Below are 18,416 nucleotides of genomic sequence, written 5' to 3'. Positions count from 1 at the left end.
GGGATAAACCAGAACAACTATTCCCAAACTACTCACTGGTTGAGACACCTTGACTGAATTGCTCCTCAAACCCAATCCTGTCATTATTCTATAGATGCGAAGCAGTACCCAAGAAAAACCTAAGCTATTTCTCCATAGCTAGTGACATTACCAGACTCCTAAGCCTGTATTTTTTTTTACTACATAGTATCGACTACAATCTTTACCTATATGTTCTCATTAACTTAAAAATTATATATATGGGGCCGGCCCGGTGGCTCAGGTGGTTAGAGCTCCATGCTCCTAACTCTGAAGGCTGCCGGTTCGATTCCCACATGGCCCAGTGGGCTCTCAACCACAACGTTGCCAGTTCAATTCCTCGACTCCCGCAAGGGATGGTGGGCAGCGCCCCTGCAACTAAAATTGAACATGGCACCTTGAGCTGAGCTGCCGCTGAGCTCCCGGATGGCTCAGTTGGTTGAGCATGTCCTCTCAACCACAAGGTTGCCGGTTCGACTCCCGCAGGGGATGGTGGGCTGTGCCCCCTGCAACTAGCAACAGCAACTGGACCTGGAGCTGAGCTGCGCCCTCCACAACTAAGACTGAAAGAACAACTTGAAGCTGAACAGAACCCTCCACAGCTAAGACTGAAAGGACAACAACTTGACTTGGAGAAAAGTCCTGAAAGTGCACACTGTTCCCCAATAAAGTCCTGTTCCCCTTCCCCAATAAAAAATCTTAAAAAGACAAAAAAAAAAAAAATTATATATATGAACATAAAATTGTATGTATGTGCATACATATATAGAAATTAAACAATATATAAATACAAAAGAATGTTTTCTCTAAAGCTGCAATCTGCCAGATACACCATCATTTCCATTTAAATACAATCAATCATTTATAAAATTCAAGTAAGGTAATATACTGGCACACATTACTGGCACACAGCAGGCATTTCATAAATTTTTTACAAAGTTCAAAGTAATATAAAAATACATGAGCTAGTATTACTATTCCAGCCACATCTGAAGACTATTTTAGAAATGTGGTGCATTGTATTATATCATAGGTACAGGCAACTTAAACAAATTCACTTATACTTGGCTTAAGGAACAGAAAAAAAAAAAGAGAAAACCTGGCCAAGAAACAGATACCAAGACAACATGATAGAAAGAAAGTCCTCCAGAATCCAGTTCCCAGAAATCTTTTTTGTATCTATAATCACTCCTTTGGTTACCTCATCCAGTTTCATGGCTTTAAATACCATGTATCCAACTGTTTACCAGACATCACTACCTGATGTCTAATATACATCTCAAATCAATATGGACAAAATTGAATTCTGGATTTCCCCCCACATCCCTGTCCCTGTAAATGTGTTCTTGCCCCAGTCTTCCCCATATAACAGCATATAAAAAACTCCTTTCTTGCAGGTGCTTAAGACAAAAACTTGGTTGCTCTCTCTCATATCCCATATCCAACCCATTAACAAAACCTGTCCGCCTCACCTTCAAAAACTTTCATAATCTTTCCACTTTTCATTACCTCCAACCACTGCTACCATACTGGCCCAAGCCACTCACCTGGGCTTCTATAACAACCTCCTATCTTCTGCCTGTCATCTTCTTTCCTCCCCATGGTCTGTTCTTCCCATAGCTGCCAATAACCTTAAGACATGACAGATCTTTCACATGCTTAAAATGCTCTAATGGCTTTCCAAAGTCCTGATTCTGGTTTACAAGGCTCTACATAAACTGGCCCACATTTTATCGCTACAACCTTATCTCCTACTATTCCTCTTACTAGTTTACCCTGTTCTAGCCACAACTGGCCTCTTTGCCGATCTTTGAGTGCCCCAGGGATACACTTAACTTCACTGCCTATATAATGTTAACAATACCTCTCCCAGATTTCCACATGGCTTACTCCTTTATTTCCTTCAAAGAGACCCTTTTTTGACCACTTTATATACAGAACAGCAACCACGCCTCCACCCCCAACCCTCCCCAATCCTTGGCACTCCCTGTCCTCCACATTTCCTTTCAGAGTACCTGTCACCAGCTAGCATGCATATACACTCAAATATAAGCACACATACACTTATTACCTCCCTCCACAATAATACAAAATCCAGACGGTACGAATTTTGTTTTGTTCACTGCTATATAATACCTAAAACAGCCCTTCGCACATAGTAAGGCAACCAATAAATATGTTAAACAAATGGATAGTACTCACTCTGGGTGGTGAACACGTAAAGCAATATATAGATGATGTATTATAGAATTATACACTTGAAACCTATGTAATTTTGTTGACCACTGTCACTCCAATAAACTAAAACAAAAACTGAAAAAAAATGGATAGTGAGGCAGAAAGCAAGAGACTGATAGAGAAAGTATATATGAATAGCAGGTACAATTTAACTAATTCAAAATATCTGCCATTCCATTCAATGAACATTTGTCCAGAGCCCCGAGACAGACTACGTTAATCTACTATTTCCTTAGTTGGACAAAAGTCTTGAACATCTCTCCTGTGTGTATATGCATTTCGATGTGCTAAGGGTGATAAAGATACAGTACATTTTTAATAATATGATGTTCAACAAAAGAAACAGTGATCTATTCGAAGGGCAGAGACATAATCGAACTTTTTGGCAAAAATACTACATTGTTGGAGAGACTTGAGGGATTAAAGGGTAATTCTGACTATATATAATTTCTGCCCTTAGACCTAATACCAATATGAAATCTGACTCGATGGTAGAGTAATATAAAGGTTGGGCTCTGAAGTGAAATCTTAACTCTGCGTTTTATTAGGTAATGTAACAATGGGCAAGTTACTTTCTCTAAAACTTTGTTTCCTTATCTATAAGTTAGAAATAATAATAGAGGTCTGACAATTAAGTCCATGAACTTATTGCAACAGTGTTGCTAACCTTTTTGTGATAGCAGAGGGATTATTCATTATGAATTTGTACCAACTGGACAGTTAACCAAGTTTACTATTTGGAAGTGCTGAAAAGGCTGCATGAAAAAGTTAAATGACCTGAACTTTTCACCAACAATTCATGGCTCTTGCATCACAAGCTCACACAGCACTGTCTGTGAGGGAGTTTTTAGCCAGTAAACAAATAACTGTATTGGAACACCCTCCCTACTCACCTGATCTGGCCCCCAATGACTTCTGTCTTTACCCAAAGATAAAAGAAATATTGAAAGGAAAATATTTTGATAACATTCAGGACATCAAAAGTAATATGACGACACCTCTGATGGCCATTCCAGAAAAAAGTTCCAAAATTGCTTTGAAGGGTGAACTAGGCGCTGGCATCAGTGCATAGCTTCCCAAGGGGAGTATTTTGAAGGTGACCATAGTCATATTCAGCAATGAGGTATGTAGCACTTTTTCTAGGATTAGTTCACGAACTTAATTGTCCGACGTCATGTACCTAGGATGACTGTGAGGCTTAACCAAAATACATACAAAGCACCTACTGTTGCTATAAGTGATTGTATATCTTTAACTGCTTGCTTTTTATTAAAGATCTAATGAGCATATTTAATACATCTGAAATCACTTTCACTATCTTAAAAGTCATACAAACTGTGTTGTTAGCTCTAAAACAAATCACTGGAGACTTAATAATAAAACCTCTTAAAGAAAAGTTACAACCGAAATCTTCAGAGATAATAAAATGAACCACAGAGTCAACAATTCTTATTGTCTAGTATCACACTAATAATGTGTCATCTCAATTACAAGTTCATAATCCTGCTCAGCTAAGGTTTTCTAGCCTTTTGTAAATAATTACGCAAATCGTAAAGACCTGAAGGGTGCCTGATGATCCTTTTATTAATAGATTTTCCCCTCTTTACTACTGGCTACCTATATTCTAGATATTCCACACCAAAAAAAAAAAAAAAAAAAGAAAAAAAAAGAAAATTGGGCACCTATAACAAGTTAAGATATAAAACTCAGGGTAATAAAAACTGATTATAAATCACATAAGCCACACAGTGGGCCCACACATCTCTTTCATAATTATCACTCTTCCCATATCTACATCTTACTCTGGAGCTTAGTAAAGCATACAGGGAAAATTATGTGAAAAGACCTATAATGAAATAGAACTACGGTCTTACTTTGCCCTTCAAAATTAAAGGCCAAAAATGAAATAGTGAGTGCCAAGAATAGAGTTTCCCAAACTCTGTTCCTCAAGAAACATTAATAGGTATTCTGCAAATAAAGGATTCAATAGCCAAATAGGTTTGAGGAATAATATAATACATATTACACTTGCTTAGAGATTTACAAGGTATTAGCATTTTAAAAGCTCTGAGAAGTCCTGTTTGAAAAGACAGACAAATAAAACTTTAATTTTGTGAATCCAGGCATTTACCAAATTTATTTACCAGTAACAATTTGGGGGTAAACATCTATTAACACGTGATAGAACACTGTTAAAGAAACCTAGAATAGGAAGGTGTTGCCAGAACTTCTCAAGGATAGGTAGCATCCCAGTCACATCACAGGTGATTCATTCATTGGGAAATTCTACTTTTATGATATTTTCCAATTAAAAACCATTAATATGATTTCATAATTATCTAATGACTGAAACTGAAAGCAAGGTGAGCAACCAATGCTGAATAAACTGGAATGGCAATTTAATAAATAATAAATAAATGTAATGAGCTGATTTGCAAGGTGTCAAAACTTGATTATATGATCAGATTCAGTACATCTATTGACTTCCGGGTTTGGCAACGGCACTGTAACTCTTTCAAGCACTGAAGAACAGAATCAGTGTTGCATAAAAGTTTTCAACCCAAGTAAAGGACGGTTTAACTGCTTCAGGAAAAGAACCGGCAAGCAAAATATCAGAATTCAAGAAAAGGGTATAAGCATAAAATTATGTAGCAGAACTGAAAAAAGTCATCCACAAAACAAGTTATGACCTAAACATAGTTCTTTGGCAGAGTTCATACATCCAGCAGTAAGTGTCATTACTCTTTCCTTTATCACTGGCAGCTATAAAAGACCACTACTGGTCAATGATGACAATACGTCTTCTCATAATAAGGGGGCTATAAAGTAGAAATAACGTTGGAAGAGAAAGAAGAAAATAATATTATGAGTCCTCAATCTTTTCTTTCAGTTCAAATTCATCATTTCCCCTGCTCCTGTTAACTGTCTTCAAAACATTCTCATACAGACTCTTAGACCCTGAAATATCTGATCTTTTGGATATTCCACTTACCTTCCCTTTTTCCCTTCAATCCTAGGTTTCCTATTTCTAGCTGTGTTTCAGATTTTTCATTTATGTGCTAAAACATCACCAAAAAGGAAACAAGAAAAAGAAGTGGAAGTTTCACAAGTAATTCAGCACAAACTGCCAATTAATTGTGTCATTTGGAACAACGTTGCTTTCCTTATAGAACAAATATACTATCGTTCTAAATTGTAATCTATCTTTTCACTAAAAGAACATGAACAAATAAGAACTGGTAGTCTCACCTGATGCTTCATATAATGATGCATATAGGGTGTTGCAATTTTAATAACTTTGAGGCAAAATGGGCACAGCAAATTCTTAGTGTTTTCATGGCATGTTCTAAAATGAGTTTCTACATCAGAAAATGATGATGATCTATAATTGCAAACCTACAAATAAAAAGGTTTAGTTTAACTTGAAAATTTATGATATACAATTACAAAGTAACAACGGTAAGTCATTTGTTCAGAAGAACATTATGTACTATTAAGTCAGCTATGATGTCTGCACAACCTAGAATCTCAGTAGCACAAGCACCAAAAGATAATCTTTGAGAAGGAAACGTCTCTTTCAAAGTTTAGGAGTATTTTCCAAAATATTACTAGATTCCCTTCTTTTTATTAGATCTTTTTATCTATCACACCCTATCCTGACTTGAATTTTCAAGCTCTGTGACACCTCTTGTCCTATAAACTTTTTTCTGCTACATAAAACAACATCCTCCTTTAGATTATAAATGGCTTCCAGACTATGGCAGTGGCAATTTATTTTTATTTTGCTTTCCCATTCCTTCAAATACTGGAAAAATACTAGTCCCAAAGCATTTGGTAAGGTTCTCTATATCTAAAATCATTTCATATTTCTTTTGTATGCCTACATTCTTCCCTATATGGTAAGATAAGTCCACGCGTTTGTTTTTCTTCCACAGGGCTTTCTTTGTCCAGTATAGGGGTGGGCAAACAGTGGCACCTGGGCCAATTACAACTTTACTGATCCCACATACAATGCATGAGTTATACCACAGAACTTTCTACTAATAAATTCTTTACATGAGGAATTTTAATTTTAGTAACCAATTTTATCTAAATGGTTAGAAAAATAAAAGAATATATTTCATGACACATGAGAATTACATGAAATTCAAATTTCAGTGTCCATGAATAAAGCTTTACTGAAACACAGCCACAACCAATCATTTATTGATTATCTATGGCTGTCTTTGTGCTACAATGGTAGAGTTGTGATTAGTTGCAACACAGACCATATGATCCTCAAAGCCTGAATACCTGGCCCTTTATAGAAAAAACTTGCTAACTCCTAACCTAGTATGATTAAATCTTATAATCAAAACAACAGAAACCAAACAAACACTAAGTACACAATAAAATATGTGTGTACCTGGCAAATATATGGCATTTCACCGGGTTTATGATTGTCCTTCATATGTTGCAAAAGAATATGCTCTGTTTCAAATGATAATTCACAGATTTTGCAAATGGCTAAAAGTGGGGGGAAAAAGATATTACACCATTTCAAGATATATACACACACAAACATTGAATCATATTGTACACCCGAAAATAATGTTATATGTCAATTATACCTCTATTTTTTTTTAAAAAAGTGTCCTCTTGAGGCCAAGATACACACACACACACACACACACACACACACACACACATGTACATATATATATTTCATTTTACACATCTATATCAGCAACAATATTAGAATTGGTGGTGGTGAAGAGTTGTATAGTTAACTGTGTTCTAAGCACTTGACTTCAATTAACTCACTTAATTCCCATAACAACATTATAAAGCAGGTATTTCTATTATCCCCATTATTCAAATATTGAGTAACTTGCCTGAGATCACATGGCTATTAAGAGGCAGAGGTGGAATTTGAACCCAAGCTATCTAGCTCCAAAATCTATGATTTTAACTACCATTGTAGTTAACATTCTTACTGAAATTTAAATAAAGGTTGCTGATTTCATACTTGAAACCTATGATCTGAGGCTTCTAATTTAGTTCTGCACATACAATACACAGATTATGGTATTTACCTTAATGAATTACTTACAAGAGGAGCTTTAATTTTTGCAACTTATTTTATTTAAAAGTTTATATTAGTTAAAACATAACTCTTTCAAATTGCCCTCAAATTCCAAAGTCTTATTCTTATTTTTCTAATGGGCTTCTTAAGTTTTTCTCAGAATTAATATTGTTAAAAATCAATAACATTCAATATTTAAATGAAATCATAACTTACTAGAAAATTCATGGGGTGTGTGAGTACTTTCAATGTGACACTGCAGTTGAAATGGCGTGGGAAATTGACGGTAGCAGTGCTGGCAGGTGGTGTGGTTTTCCCAGCTCTCACTGCTCTGCTTCTCAAGCTCCAAATGGTGTTTCATGTGGTTCATAAATCTATAAATGATTGTCAACAGGTGCAAAAATTCAGATTTAAAAACAAAAATCTCACAAATAAATACCTGAATTTAAATCTTAAAATATAGATGTATTACTCAAAATAAAATCTCAAAAGCCTGAAAGTCTTCTAGAAAAGTGTGCACTTTAAACAATCCCTTTAATTAAGTGGGATAAGGAAATCTTTTCATTTCATCTTCATTTTAAAAATTCATTAATTTAATTAATCTGAAATATCACTAATTTGCTCTTATTAATTTCAGATTATTAAAAAGTTTTCTTAAGATAAAACAGCAGGCTTTCTTTCCATACATGAAATACAATTTACATGTTTAAATAAACTACTGAAAGGAAGGAAACCCTACCACCAAAAGCAGCTACAGAGTCACGAGAGGTATATTTTAAGGCCGTGAAGATATACTAATAAATCCCAAATGCTTAAAAGACAAATTACTGGTATTTTTACTTGTGTTCTTGGTTTCTAAATGCATGTAATAGCAATTTTAATGCCTACAATTACAAGAACCTTTTGTTTTATTTAATGATACTGGTTTACTGTTAGCACAGGCTGTTTATTTTAACTTGCAGACTGTGCCTTTTGTAGGCAATGTCCATTTTTCAGTTTTACATTCTGCTATTTCAGCTTCCCTACAAGGTTTCTTATGAGCAGGAACTATGACCTTTAACAGCAGAGAGTGCAATATAAATGGGAACACCTATTTAAAAGGGCTTACTGAAGCTTTTTGCTAAATTTGAAAGTAAAGTTACTCAATCAAAATAACAATTTTTAGACTGGGGCAACTATTAACAATTACTCACTTTGAGTCCCTAAAGGAAATAATCTTGAAATGAAGTGATAATGTCATCAATCTGCATAGCAATCATCATGAAGGTCATAACATTTATCTCTTTTTCACACCTCTAGAACACTACTTCTGTTTACAACAGGTTATGGCACGCCTTTTTGTCCACCTTGGGTTTTAACTTCAGCTCTACAAACAGCTATAGAAAAATCTTAGTGTTGGCTAAACATTTACATATAGAGAAAAGATCACGAGCCATTAAACTTTCAGCTCACAACTAAGCAATTAAAGTATATCTATATAAAATAATTTCTTAACTAGCATGCTTTCGCTCAATTATTATATGAGCCCCCATCAGGAGCGCATACTACTTCAACCAACAGAGGGAAATGAGGAAACAAAAACCAAACTTCTTGAAATTATGTTCACAGAATAAAATAAACCTAAGTGTTTTGGTGACACTCAATGTAGGAAAAAAAATACCATATCAAATATGTTGATAAAACAGAGAGTAGAAACCTAAATCTATTAGTTTCTTATCATTGTCTACAAATATCAACTTGCTTTTCCAGTTTTCACTGTTAAGGTAAAATATGATTTAACATACATATAATTTCTTTGATTATGAAGTGTTTCATTAAGATTATATTTACTAAACAATCAGTATTTCAAAAAATGCTCAATTCCTGGAATGTCTTTATATTCTGATACTCTACAAATATGTAACTAGTCTTTTGGAACATTATCAAAACAGGAGATTTTCTATTTCCATATGTTTAATACTAAATTGGCTAATCTTAAAGGAAAAGCCAAAAACTGTTGCTGCAATAACTTCTAATATCATATATATAACATTAGGTAAAAAGGAACTAAGTCAGTGCATATTTATGCAATTTACCATATTTACTAACATAATTTTTCTGGTGCATTTCATTATTAAAATGGTAAGAATATGGAAATAGGTGACAGAGTTCAATTGTAATATCATTTCAGTATTATATCACAAAGTATAATATCCTTTCTGCTAAACTATTAGGTTGGTGCAAAAGTAATTGCGGTTTAAAAAAAACAAAAGTAACTAGTTTAAAAGGTTAAAAATAATTGCAAAAACCACAATTACTTTTGCACCAACCTAATACGAGGGCCATTATCTATTAATGGCTGTTAAAGTTTGATAAGAAGAGATAAAGAAATGTGAAAACTCATATGAAATAATATATGTGAAAGAATTTTGAAAACTATTACATAAAATACTACCATAAACGAAGCATTAATAATTGCTATAAAAGTGTATCACAGTGTTTTTTTATTCTTTTTGGACTCAAGAACTCACAATAAAATAAAATAAATTCTGGGTTTAGAAGTAACTTATTGGTGCCTAAGAATGCTAATTACAAATAATATTTATCAAGGGTAAACATAAAAAGGCATACATATATGTCTGTATACAGACACACACACACATAAGAGAGGTACAATGATGTCTGCAACTTACTTTGAAATGCACACACATACACACACACAAAATAGGTTGAAGGAAGGATGAATAAATACATGATGAAGCAAGCACAGTAAAATGTTAATGGTAGAATCAAGGTGATAGTATACAAGTGTTCACTGTAAAATTTTTAAAACTTTGCTGAATGTCTAAAAATCTATTATAATAAAATTGTGGAAAAACAACTTTACCTAATGTAAATGTAAAGCTATATAACCAATGGAAAATATCAATCAATATCTCGTTACTTGGTTCTTGCTACTAACTTATTTAAAGGATGACAGCTAATAGTTTGCCATGTAACTCAAAGATTCCAAGGTATGAGTTCCCAAAATTTAAAGCATACATGTATAAAATCTTCAAAACTCCACTGAAAGTAAATTTCTATTTTTTTTAAAGGGGTTAAATTTTAAAATAAAGCAGACACACTTCACTTTTTCTGCAAGGTAAATGTTCTAAAAATTGTAAGTATCAATTGAAAGATTTGAGCATTAAATAAGATTAGTATGGTGGAGATCAAGTTGGACAAAACATAAATAAGTGGTTTTTCTTGTGATGTAAAGAAAAATAAAATTCAAAAGCAGCTAAAAATAAAAATTATCTCATGAAAATTCCTAAATCACTGATAATATAGGGAAAAAGAGTTAATTTAGCTTTATTTGAAATACTGTTCATCCTTTCTTAAGTTATCTTAAAGAAATACAAGAGGATTCTGGAGTCAACTCAAAATACAAGAAAAGACACGAGCTTTTCAACAAGAAAATCTGCCTTTGTTTGTAGTAGAAAGTGTTAAAATCTAGAATGGCACAGAAAAATGCAAGATAAAGATACAACATTTATATCTTTTCAATTTTCAAATAGAAGTAAAAACAGCATTTCAATTTTCAAATAGAAATAAAAATAAGTACTTACATACCTAATATTATTTTTAAGAATTTTCAAGCAACTGAAGCATTTAAAGGTTGTGTGAGTCTTCTGTTCTTCCTGGACATCTCCTTCGTGTTTTCCATAATAAAAGTCATTAACTAACATGATCAATTTTCCTTTCTCTGAATCAATAGTCTTATTTTTATTTGCCGTACTTGAAAGCTCTGTTTTAGCCAGTCCCAAAAAATCATTTATCATGTCTGGACAACAGTACTGAAAGAGAAAAAAAAGAAGCCTTATTTATCTTTTAAAAAAACGATACCAAAAAATGATTCTGTGTTTACACCTAAGATCAGACCATTTAAAACTATACTTGGTAATATATCTGGAAAAGAATCACCAAGTTTGTGGTGTATATACATAGTTTAAAAAACTAGAACAATAAATATCTAGTATCTTAATAAACAGCAACAAAAATTTTTTTAAAGAAAACCTTGAAACCACGACTTGGCTATAGATCTAATAGCTTTTTCCTTGCAATTTTACTTTTCAGATGTAAAATTTTAATAATAATTTAAATATTTAAATTAACTAAACTAAAACTAAAAATCATTCATTTGATGTCCATGTCAAGATAGAATATAGAAAGAAAATGTAGTTTTATATCCATAATGTATATGTTTAATTATCAAGTGACAGAATAAATTTCATATCATCTGGTAGGAATTGGATATTGAACACAGCTAACCTGCCATTCCCCAAAACATGGCACTAGAAAATGTCTGGGGGAAAAAGAGTCACCGGTTATACCTTGCAAACTTCAACAGTTACATCTTGACAACTAGAATAATTGAATATTTGAAGGGAAATTTAGTTCCTCATGATTAAAATCAAGATGTTATATAACCTGGTTTTAGTGTGGAATGCTTTCATACATAAGCTTTTTTTTCAACAAGATATAACTAATTAATTTATTTACATAATTTTCAGTTATACAACCTCTCTAGGGCTGCTTTTCTCAGAGAGCAATCCAAAAAAAAACTACAAGTGCTTTTCAAAATGCTAATTCCTGGGCCCACTTCAGAACAATAAACCACAAGGTCTAAAGAGAGGCCAAAGATATCTGTATTTTTTAACAAGGCACCCAGGTAATTGTTTTCCAACTTAAACCAACTGACTCAAACTTGTTCTAAATGTGTCATTTAGTAAATTATTAGCAACATAAGAAAATTTGAAAATCTAAACACAATTTCTATTCCATTTCTAAGATAACAACATCTACTTCCTCTCCTGCCACATTGAAATGTTAAATCACTGGTGTAACTTTCTGTGTCACATGGGCCTTTATCCAAGACAGACCTATACAATTTCCTTCACTTGCACTTATTTTGTTCACTTGTCGATTTTGTAACCTATTAAAAACAAAACAAAACAAAACAAACAAACAAACAAAACCCCCACAAAATCTAAAATAGACCCAAAAGAGAGGGGGAAAAATACTGAATAAAATGGACCGACATGAAGTGACAAAATTTGTGTTTAGGAGTTAAGGTTGTACCCATAAACTATATACATTAGTTCTTTAATACAATATGATCCTCTATAGTCTATCACTATGAATAAGTACAGTTGAAATGAAACCACAACAAAAAGAGGAAAATGAGAAAAGTTTTTCTATATTTGTTTCTGAATTCTTCCTGGGATACATACAATATTTAAGAGCTCAAACTTAGGGAATTCAGACTATTTCTATGGACTTGTACCAAGCTAAGTTTCTTCTAAAATATGCTGGTTTTGACTTTAAGGATAAATGAAGAAAAAGATGGATCAGAGTAAATCCACCAGCATTATGAGAAAAACTACTCAATATGTATGTTTTACTGCAAATGATGTTATCAGTAGCATCAGTTTGATAGACAAACTCCTCACCTTATCTACAGTTTTACAACAGAGATGATTTCAAACAACAATGGGAAAAAATCATAATGAACAAAAATGATGTAATATAGAATAGTTTCCTTAATTAGAAATGTGAATAATCTTATATACTCAAACATTGTTTCTGGCTTTCAGACTGCATAAATTATGCTGCATCATAGTTGAGACTTGATTGTTTTCTAAAGTCTACAAAATAATTTAAGTAACCTATATTAGAGTGTACTATAAGGTTTATATTCTTTATAAATGTCTAATTTGGTACATGTACAAAGTTAAAGTTACCCTAAATACCCATAAACTATGATGCACATAACAAATGATCAAATGCTTGCTTTCTCCCATTTTCTTCTTTTTTTTAAAGAAAAGTTAGGACCAGATTTTTAAAAATAGACATATATTCACAGTATCTTCTAAACAAGGTTTCAGATACCTATAAAATAGCTGAATGATAAACCACTGACAACCACGAATGGACAATAAGGTGAATTGAACTAGGTTGGGAGATTTAATATCTGAGAGGACAGCAAACTATCCGAAAGAAAATATCCAAAAGGCAAGAAAGCAATTTAAGAGAGAAATAGGCTTAGATTTGTTTTATAGGAGGACAGGGTAGGTTATCAATGGCATGACTAAACTATGTTCCAAGATCAACTGGTCATCTTTTATTCAGTCCTATTATCCTTTTGGTTCTAGCTCTTCACTATAACCCCCAATTTATCCCTTATTTTCTTGGGTTAGCCATTCTGCAATATTGAATAGTTTAATGCCATATACTGTAAATTTGACAAGTAGCAGACAAGATCTAAACACCATTCTCATCTTCATTCCTCCCAGTAGACCATGTTCTGTTAGTTAGTTACCTAAAAATTTAGGTAGGATTTTTTAAAGAGCAAAAAAGTTGCTGTCTTTTTTAAATAGTAAAATAGAACTTCCCATAGGATCATCCTCTATAAGTCAACATTTTCCCTTCCTTCTTCTGGGATTCACCCAAAATCATAACAACCAAATTCTAAATATTTTATTTTCATTGAATCTAAGAACCCGATAAAATCCAGACTCCACAGCATATGAAAGCACTATCCAAAGCAGCGAAGATTAGACAGAAGACATGTAATTGGAACTAGATCAGAGAAGTCAAAAGGATCCAGTGTTAACATATCTTAGAAAGTATCAGCAAAAATACACATTCCAAAGATGAAAGACACATACTGAAGTACAAAGCTATACATCCTTTGTTTGCAAAAAAAGGTACAGAAGCTCGGGAAAGAAGGATCGCAGAAGTCCCCCAGACCTCATTTGGTACAGAGAAGCAGAAAAAGCAAGGCTACGTATAAAATCAGACACAGAAGTCACACTTGCAAGAAGCCTTCTGTCCAGCAAAGAGCTGTATATGCAGACCAGCTAGTAAACTCTGAGATTATACTGTCAACCCATGCTTTCAAAAAGAAGCCTCATACCAAACAACTAGCCTAAGAAAATTCAACTTGTTCAATATGATAGGAACTTATATCTAAACAAAAATACTTTAAGATAAAAAGCAGGAAAATGTATAATTCTGACCAAAAAACTATGGAGCAGAAGCATGCTAATGATAATAGGCCAAAATCTTTGCCACAATTTTTAAAAACTTAATGAAGCAATTGTGTCTACTTGGAAGATTATAAAGCAAAAGGAGATGGAGAGACAAAAAGATGACATAAAAAAGATGGCAAAATCAAGGGGAAAAGTAGAGGGAAAAATCAAATCAGAGAGATAAAGATAGATTAGAATAAAATATAGTGGTGACCAGACATTGGAAAATAAAATAAACGACATAGAGGCCAGTAATGAGAAAAGCCAATAAAGTTTAAAGAAAAAAAAGAGTTAAAAGAATGATAAAGATAATGACACATATGATAGATAAAGGACGTGGAATACACACTGGACAACATTCGCCCCCTTTCCCCCCAAAAAAAAGCAAAACAAATTTATAGAATATTTACAATTGTATTACCAAATAAAGTAGTATAGGTATAAGTGTTGTAAATAGTACAAAGATAAATAAACACTCAGAAAGATAATATTGACCAAAATTAGGAAGGAGAGAAGATTAAGGATTGATGGGATAAGGATAGGAAATTTAATGGTACTTTGAACATTAATAGTAGAGAATGGCCAAAGGAACAGACGACTATTGGAATTATATTAACATTAAAATTATGAGGATAAATAGGAGAACAAAAATGACTTTTCTAAAAATCCAAACTACATAACATACAAAGCAAGCACACAGTGAAAGATACTTAAAAAGAATAAGACAACAAAAAATTGCCACAGAACCAAGACCAGATAAATCTACTGTATCAATGAATATAAACAAATTTAACTCAACTACTAAAACAAAAGAGATTTTCATATAGGATCACAAAAGAAAAACAATTCTGCTGAAAGCAAGGCGCATATTTAAAACAAAGCGATACAGAAGGCTTGAAAATAAAGTGATTAACAAATAGATCAGGCAAATGGAAACCATAAGAAAATAAGGGTTGTGAACCTAAAAGGCATTAAAAATTAAGACAAAAAGGACATTTTATAAAAATGCTGAAGGATGCATTCACAATACAGTTATAAGAGTTAGATTCATGTATATTGCAAACATCCATAACAATCTTAAAGCAGAAGTACAATGTATCCATGAAAATACTAGTAATCACAGATGTGGACTGAGATGTGGTATTTCTCAATCCATGACATATCAAGTAGAAAAAAAAATAAGTGAAGATATAGAAATCTAAATAATGTAATCAATAAGCTAGATCTGGTTGATAAATATCATATTATATACCCTAAAAAAATACAGTATACCTATTTTCAAGTTTCCATGTAACATTAAATAGCCCATACACTTTTCAAAAAAGAAGAAAGTTATTTGTGAGAATTTGGGCTTTCTACCATTAAAGGCCTGAATGCCATCTACGCCAATTAACTGGTTATAAAAAAAAAAGAGAGAAAAAAAAGTCTATCTCAAAAAATTTTCTAAGGAAATTTTCTACTCATTAAATGAAATAATGTATTTAAAGCTTATTTAAGTACATGCAACCATCTGGCACATGATTGCAGGTAAATAAATTGTTCTTATTACTGTAGAATATTGTACTTATGCTTTAGACATTCTTCATTGAAAGAAAACATTATTTCTGTGGTACAGTCATCTGCTTATCTATAACAGCAAAATATCATTTACAAATAATCTAAAAATCATTTTTTCAAAACGGAAATTATTATAATACTAAAACTTTAACCGATATATAAAATGCATAAGCTAGAAGGTAAAAAGCATACACAGTTTTAAACTTCCCTGTCCTACAGTTGGTGACTCTATGATATAAACACACATTATAAGTTATTCATATTATACTCAACTTAGTTCAATAATATGTCTTAGAGATATTCCAATCATATTATTATAAAGATTCGTCCTTTTTAAAAATGCTGCTATAGCGTTCTATTATATGGATATTGCATGAAGTTTTGGCTGTTTCTAATATGAGTAATCACAAATAATGTTATAATACATTTTGGAAGTAAAGCTACATTTTGGAAAATGATTGCCAATTTTAACTAGGTACAGAAATACATATAATACGCTATACTTGCATACAGATAGAAAGAAAATAAAAACATTTGTGTTTACCTATACATGCAGAAGAAAATGAGGGAGGATACAAAATAAAATAATAAAAATGATTTTCTTTGAGTCATACGGGTAACCAGGCACATAAGAAAGTGTAAGATTTTTCATTTGTATGCCTTTATAAAACTTCTTTATTTTGAATGACTGTGTTACCTACTTAAATAATTAAACAAAGATAACTAAATAATTTAGCCCTTTCTTTTTCCTCTCCATCCAAAACACAAAACACAACGAAATCTCATGAAAACACTACATAGATAGGAAAATTAAAAGCACTTTTACAGATTAATTCTCATATAAGAACAAAGCACTTTTGCCTGAGAGCTGGAAGTACTAATAGACCAAATACAGTTGTGTACATGAATAGATTATATTTAAAATTCTGAAATAGTTCCCTTTTTTCCTATTCTTTTGGTAAAATGTTCAATTTCAATAAAAATATGTCAATTTCTGTAGTGAGCAACAATTTTTCCTTAATTATTTCTTTGCCATTTCACCCTTTTCCTTCCTTCTTTTCTTCATATAATCTACACTACCTTTTTTCTTCTCTTTAATCCCCTTTGTGCCATTTATACTGGGCATGTAAGGAGAATACAGGCTATCTATACAGACACAGCAGAATATGTACTGTAATATCTACTAAAATATTTTAAGTAAAATGTTACTTAAACCTCATATGTCATTTGTACTTTGAAAATTTCTTAAAATCTAATTTCAAGAGCTTCCTGTACTAATAAAAAGCTCAATTACTTCATAACAATCATACAAACTATATCTGGACTGAGTTAAAATAATTTTTTCATATGAATCATTCCATCATTTGTAGTTTATGTCTGAGTGTTAAAAATTAAATGGAAACTCAGATTTACATTGTGTATTGTGACATATACATGTTAGCATGGACACAAAAATAAGATAACTAAAGAAACTATTAAGTTACATGAAATAATAAACACATAATAAAATGCCTGTTTTCTAAGAAGTTTAAAGTATAGCATAATCTAATGAATGAAATATTCTGATTAATGTGTTATTTTCATTTAAAATTAGAATACAATAAGCATACATTATAATGCATATGAATTTAATTTTTTTAATTTGATGATTCAGAAGGAATTTTAAAATCTTATATGAAGATACTCATTATGAATACAAATTTTAACCTGTTACATGGAAATACTAATAATATAAAGCGCATTTGAGATCTTGTTCCCAGGCATATGTTGTCGTTTTGGCTCAAATAAACGCTAATAAAAATTCAAAAATCAGAGGGTAAGCATTTGAATTTTCAGAAAGTTTTACCTTCATGTGATTTTTCAAAGGATCTAAAAGATTGAAATGAATATTGCACTTTGGACAAGCTCTTGGAAAAGGTGTTCCATTTTTAGATTGATTTGATGAGGTATTTGTACCTAAAATAAATTCAAAACATATGATTCAAAATTCAAAACGTTTTAACCTTAAATAACCACTAATAGTTTGTAAATTTACTACAATTTCTAAAATTTATGTATAAAAACATAATTTCTTGAGATGAAGTCAAGATGGCAGATTAGAGGCACTTAAAAAAACATAATTTCTTTTTCATATGCCATTTTCATATTTACCTGTTGATGACACAGCCTGCGGAGATATCACTGAAAGAGATTTAACTGAAGGAAATAGAGCTGAGGAATTTGTTCCAGAAATACCTTCACTGGGCTTAGGCTTTTTTGGATTAATACTGTTTACTTCAGAAGTAGAAGGACGTTTTGACAAAAACGAACTTTCATTCATACCTACAATAATTTAAATAGTGGGAAAAAAAATTTTAAACTTTAGAATATTGTTTATAACTAAGTAAAAATACTTTGGAGCTGAATTAAAGGTAATATAATTGAATTACATCATATAGATGACAATAATGTTAAAAATTGATAATTATCAAGTTGGAAGATGTAGA

General features: G+C 32.1%; 1 protein-coding gene across 12 annotated transcripts in view; it reads right to left on the bottom strand.

Moving 5' to 3' along the window:
* Positions 1-18,416, bottom strand: part of ZNF280D (zinc finger protein 280D) — a 104,946-nt gene that overhangs the window by 46,828 nt on the left and 39,702 nt on the right. For all 12 annotated transcript variants that reach the window (XM_074327704.1, XM_074327699.1, XM_074327703.1 and 9 more), the window contains 6 exons: positions 18,082-18,252; positions 17,777-17,886; positions 10,913-11,136; positions 7,538-7,695; positions 6,662-6,762; positions 5,506-5,652 (listed from right to left, as the gene is read on the bottom strand). In XM_074327704.1, coding sequence (XP_074183805.1) covers positions 5,506-5,652; positions 6,662-6,762; positions 7,538-7,695; positions 10,913-11,136; positions 17,777-17,886; positions 18,082-18,252 — 911 coding nt within the window. The remainder of the gene's footprint in view (positions 1-5,505; positions 5,653-6,661; positions 6,763-7,537; positions 7,696-10,912; positions 11,137-17,776; positions 17,887-18,081; positions 18,253-18,416) is intronic.

The sequence above is a fragment of the Rhinolophus sinicus genome, linkage group LG03 (genome assembly GCF_036562045.2).
Source record: "Rhinolophus sinicus isolate RSC01 linkage group LG03, ASM3656204v1, whole genome shotgun sequence".
Classification (NCBI taxonomy): domain Eukaryota; kingdom Metazoa; phylum Chordata; class Mammalia; order Chiroptera; family Rhinolophidae; genus Rhinolophus; species Rhinolophus sinicus.
The sequence above is the reverse complement of the archived record's forward strand: the minus strand, read 5'-3'. Positions and strand labels throughout refer to the sequence as shown.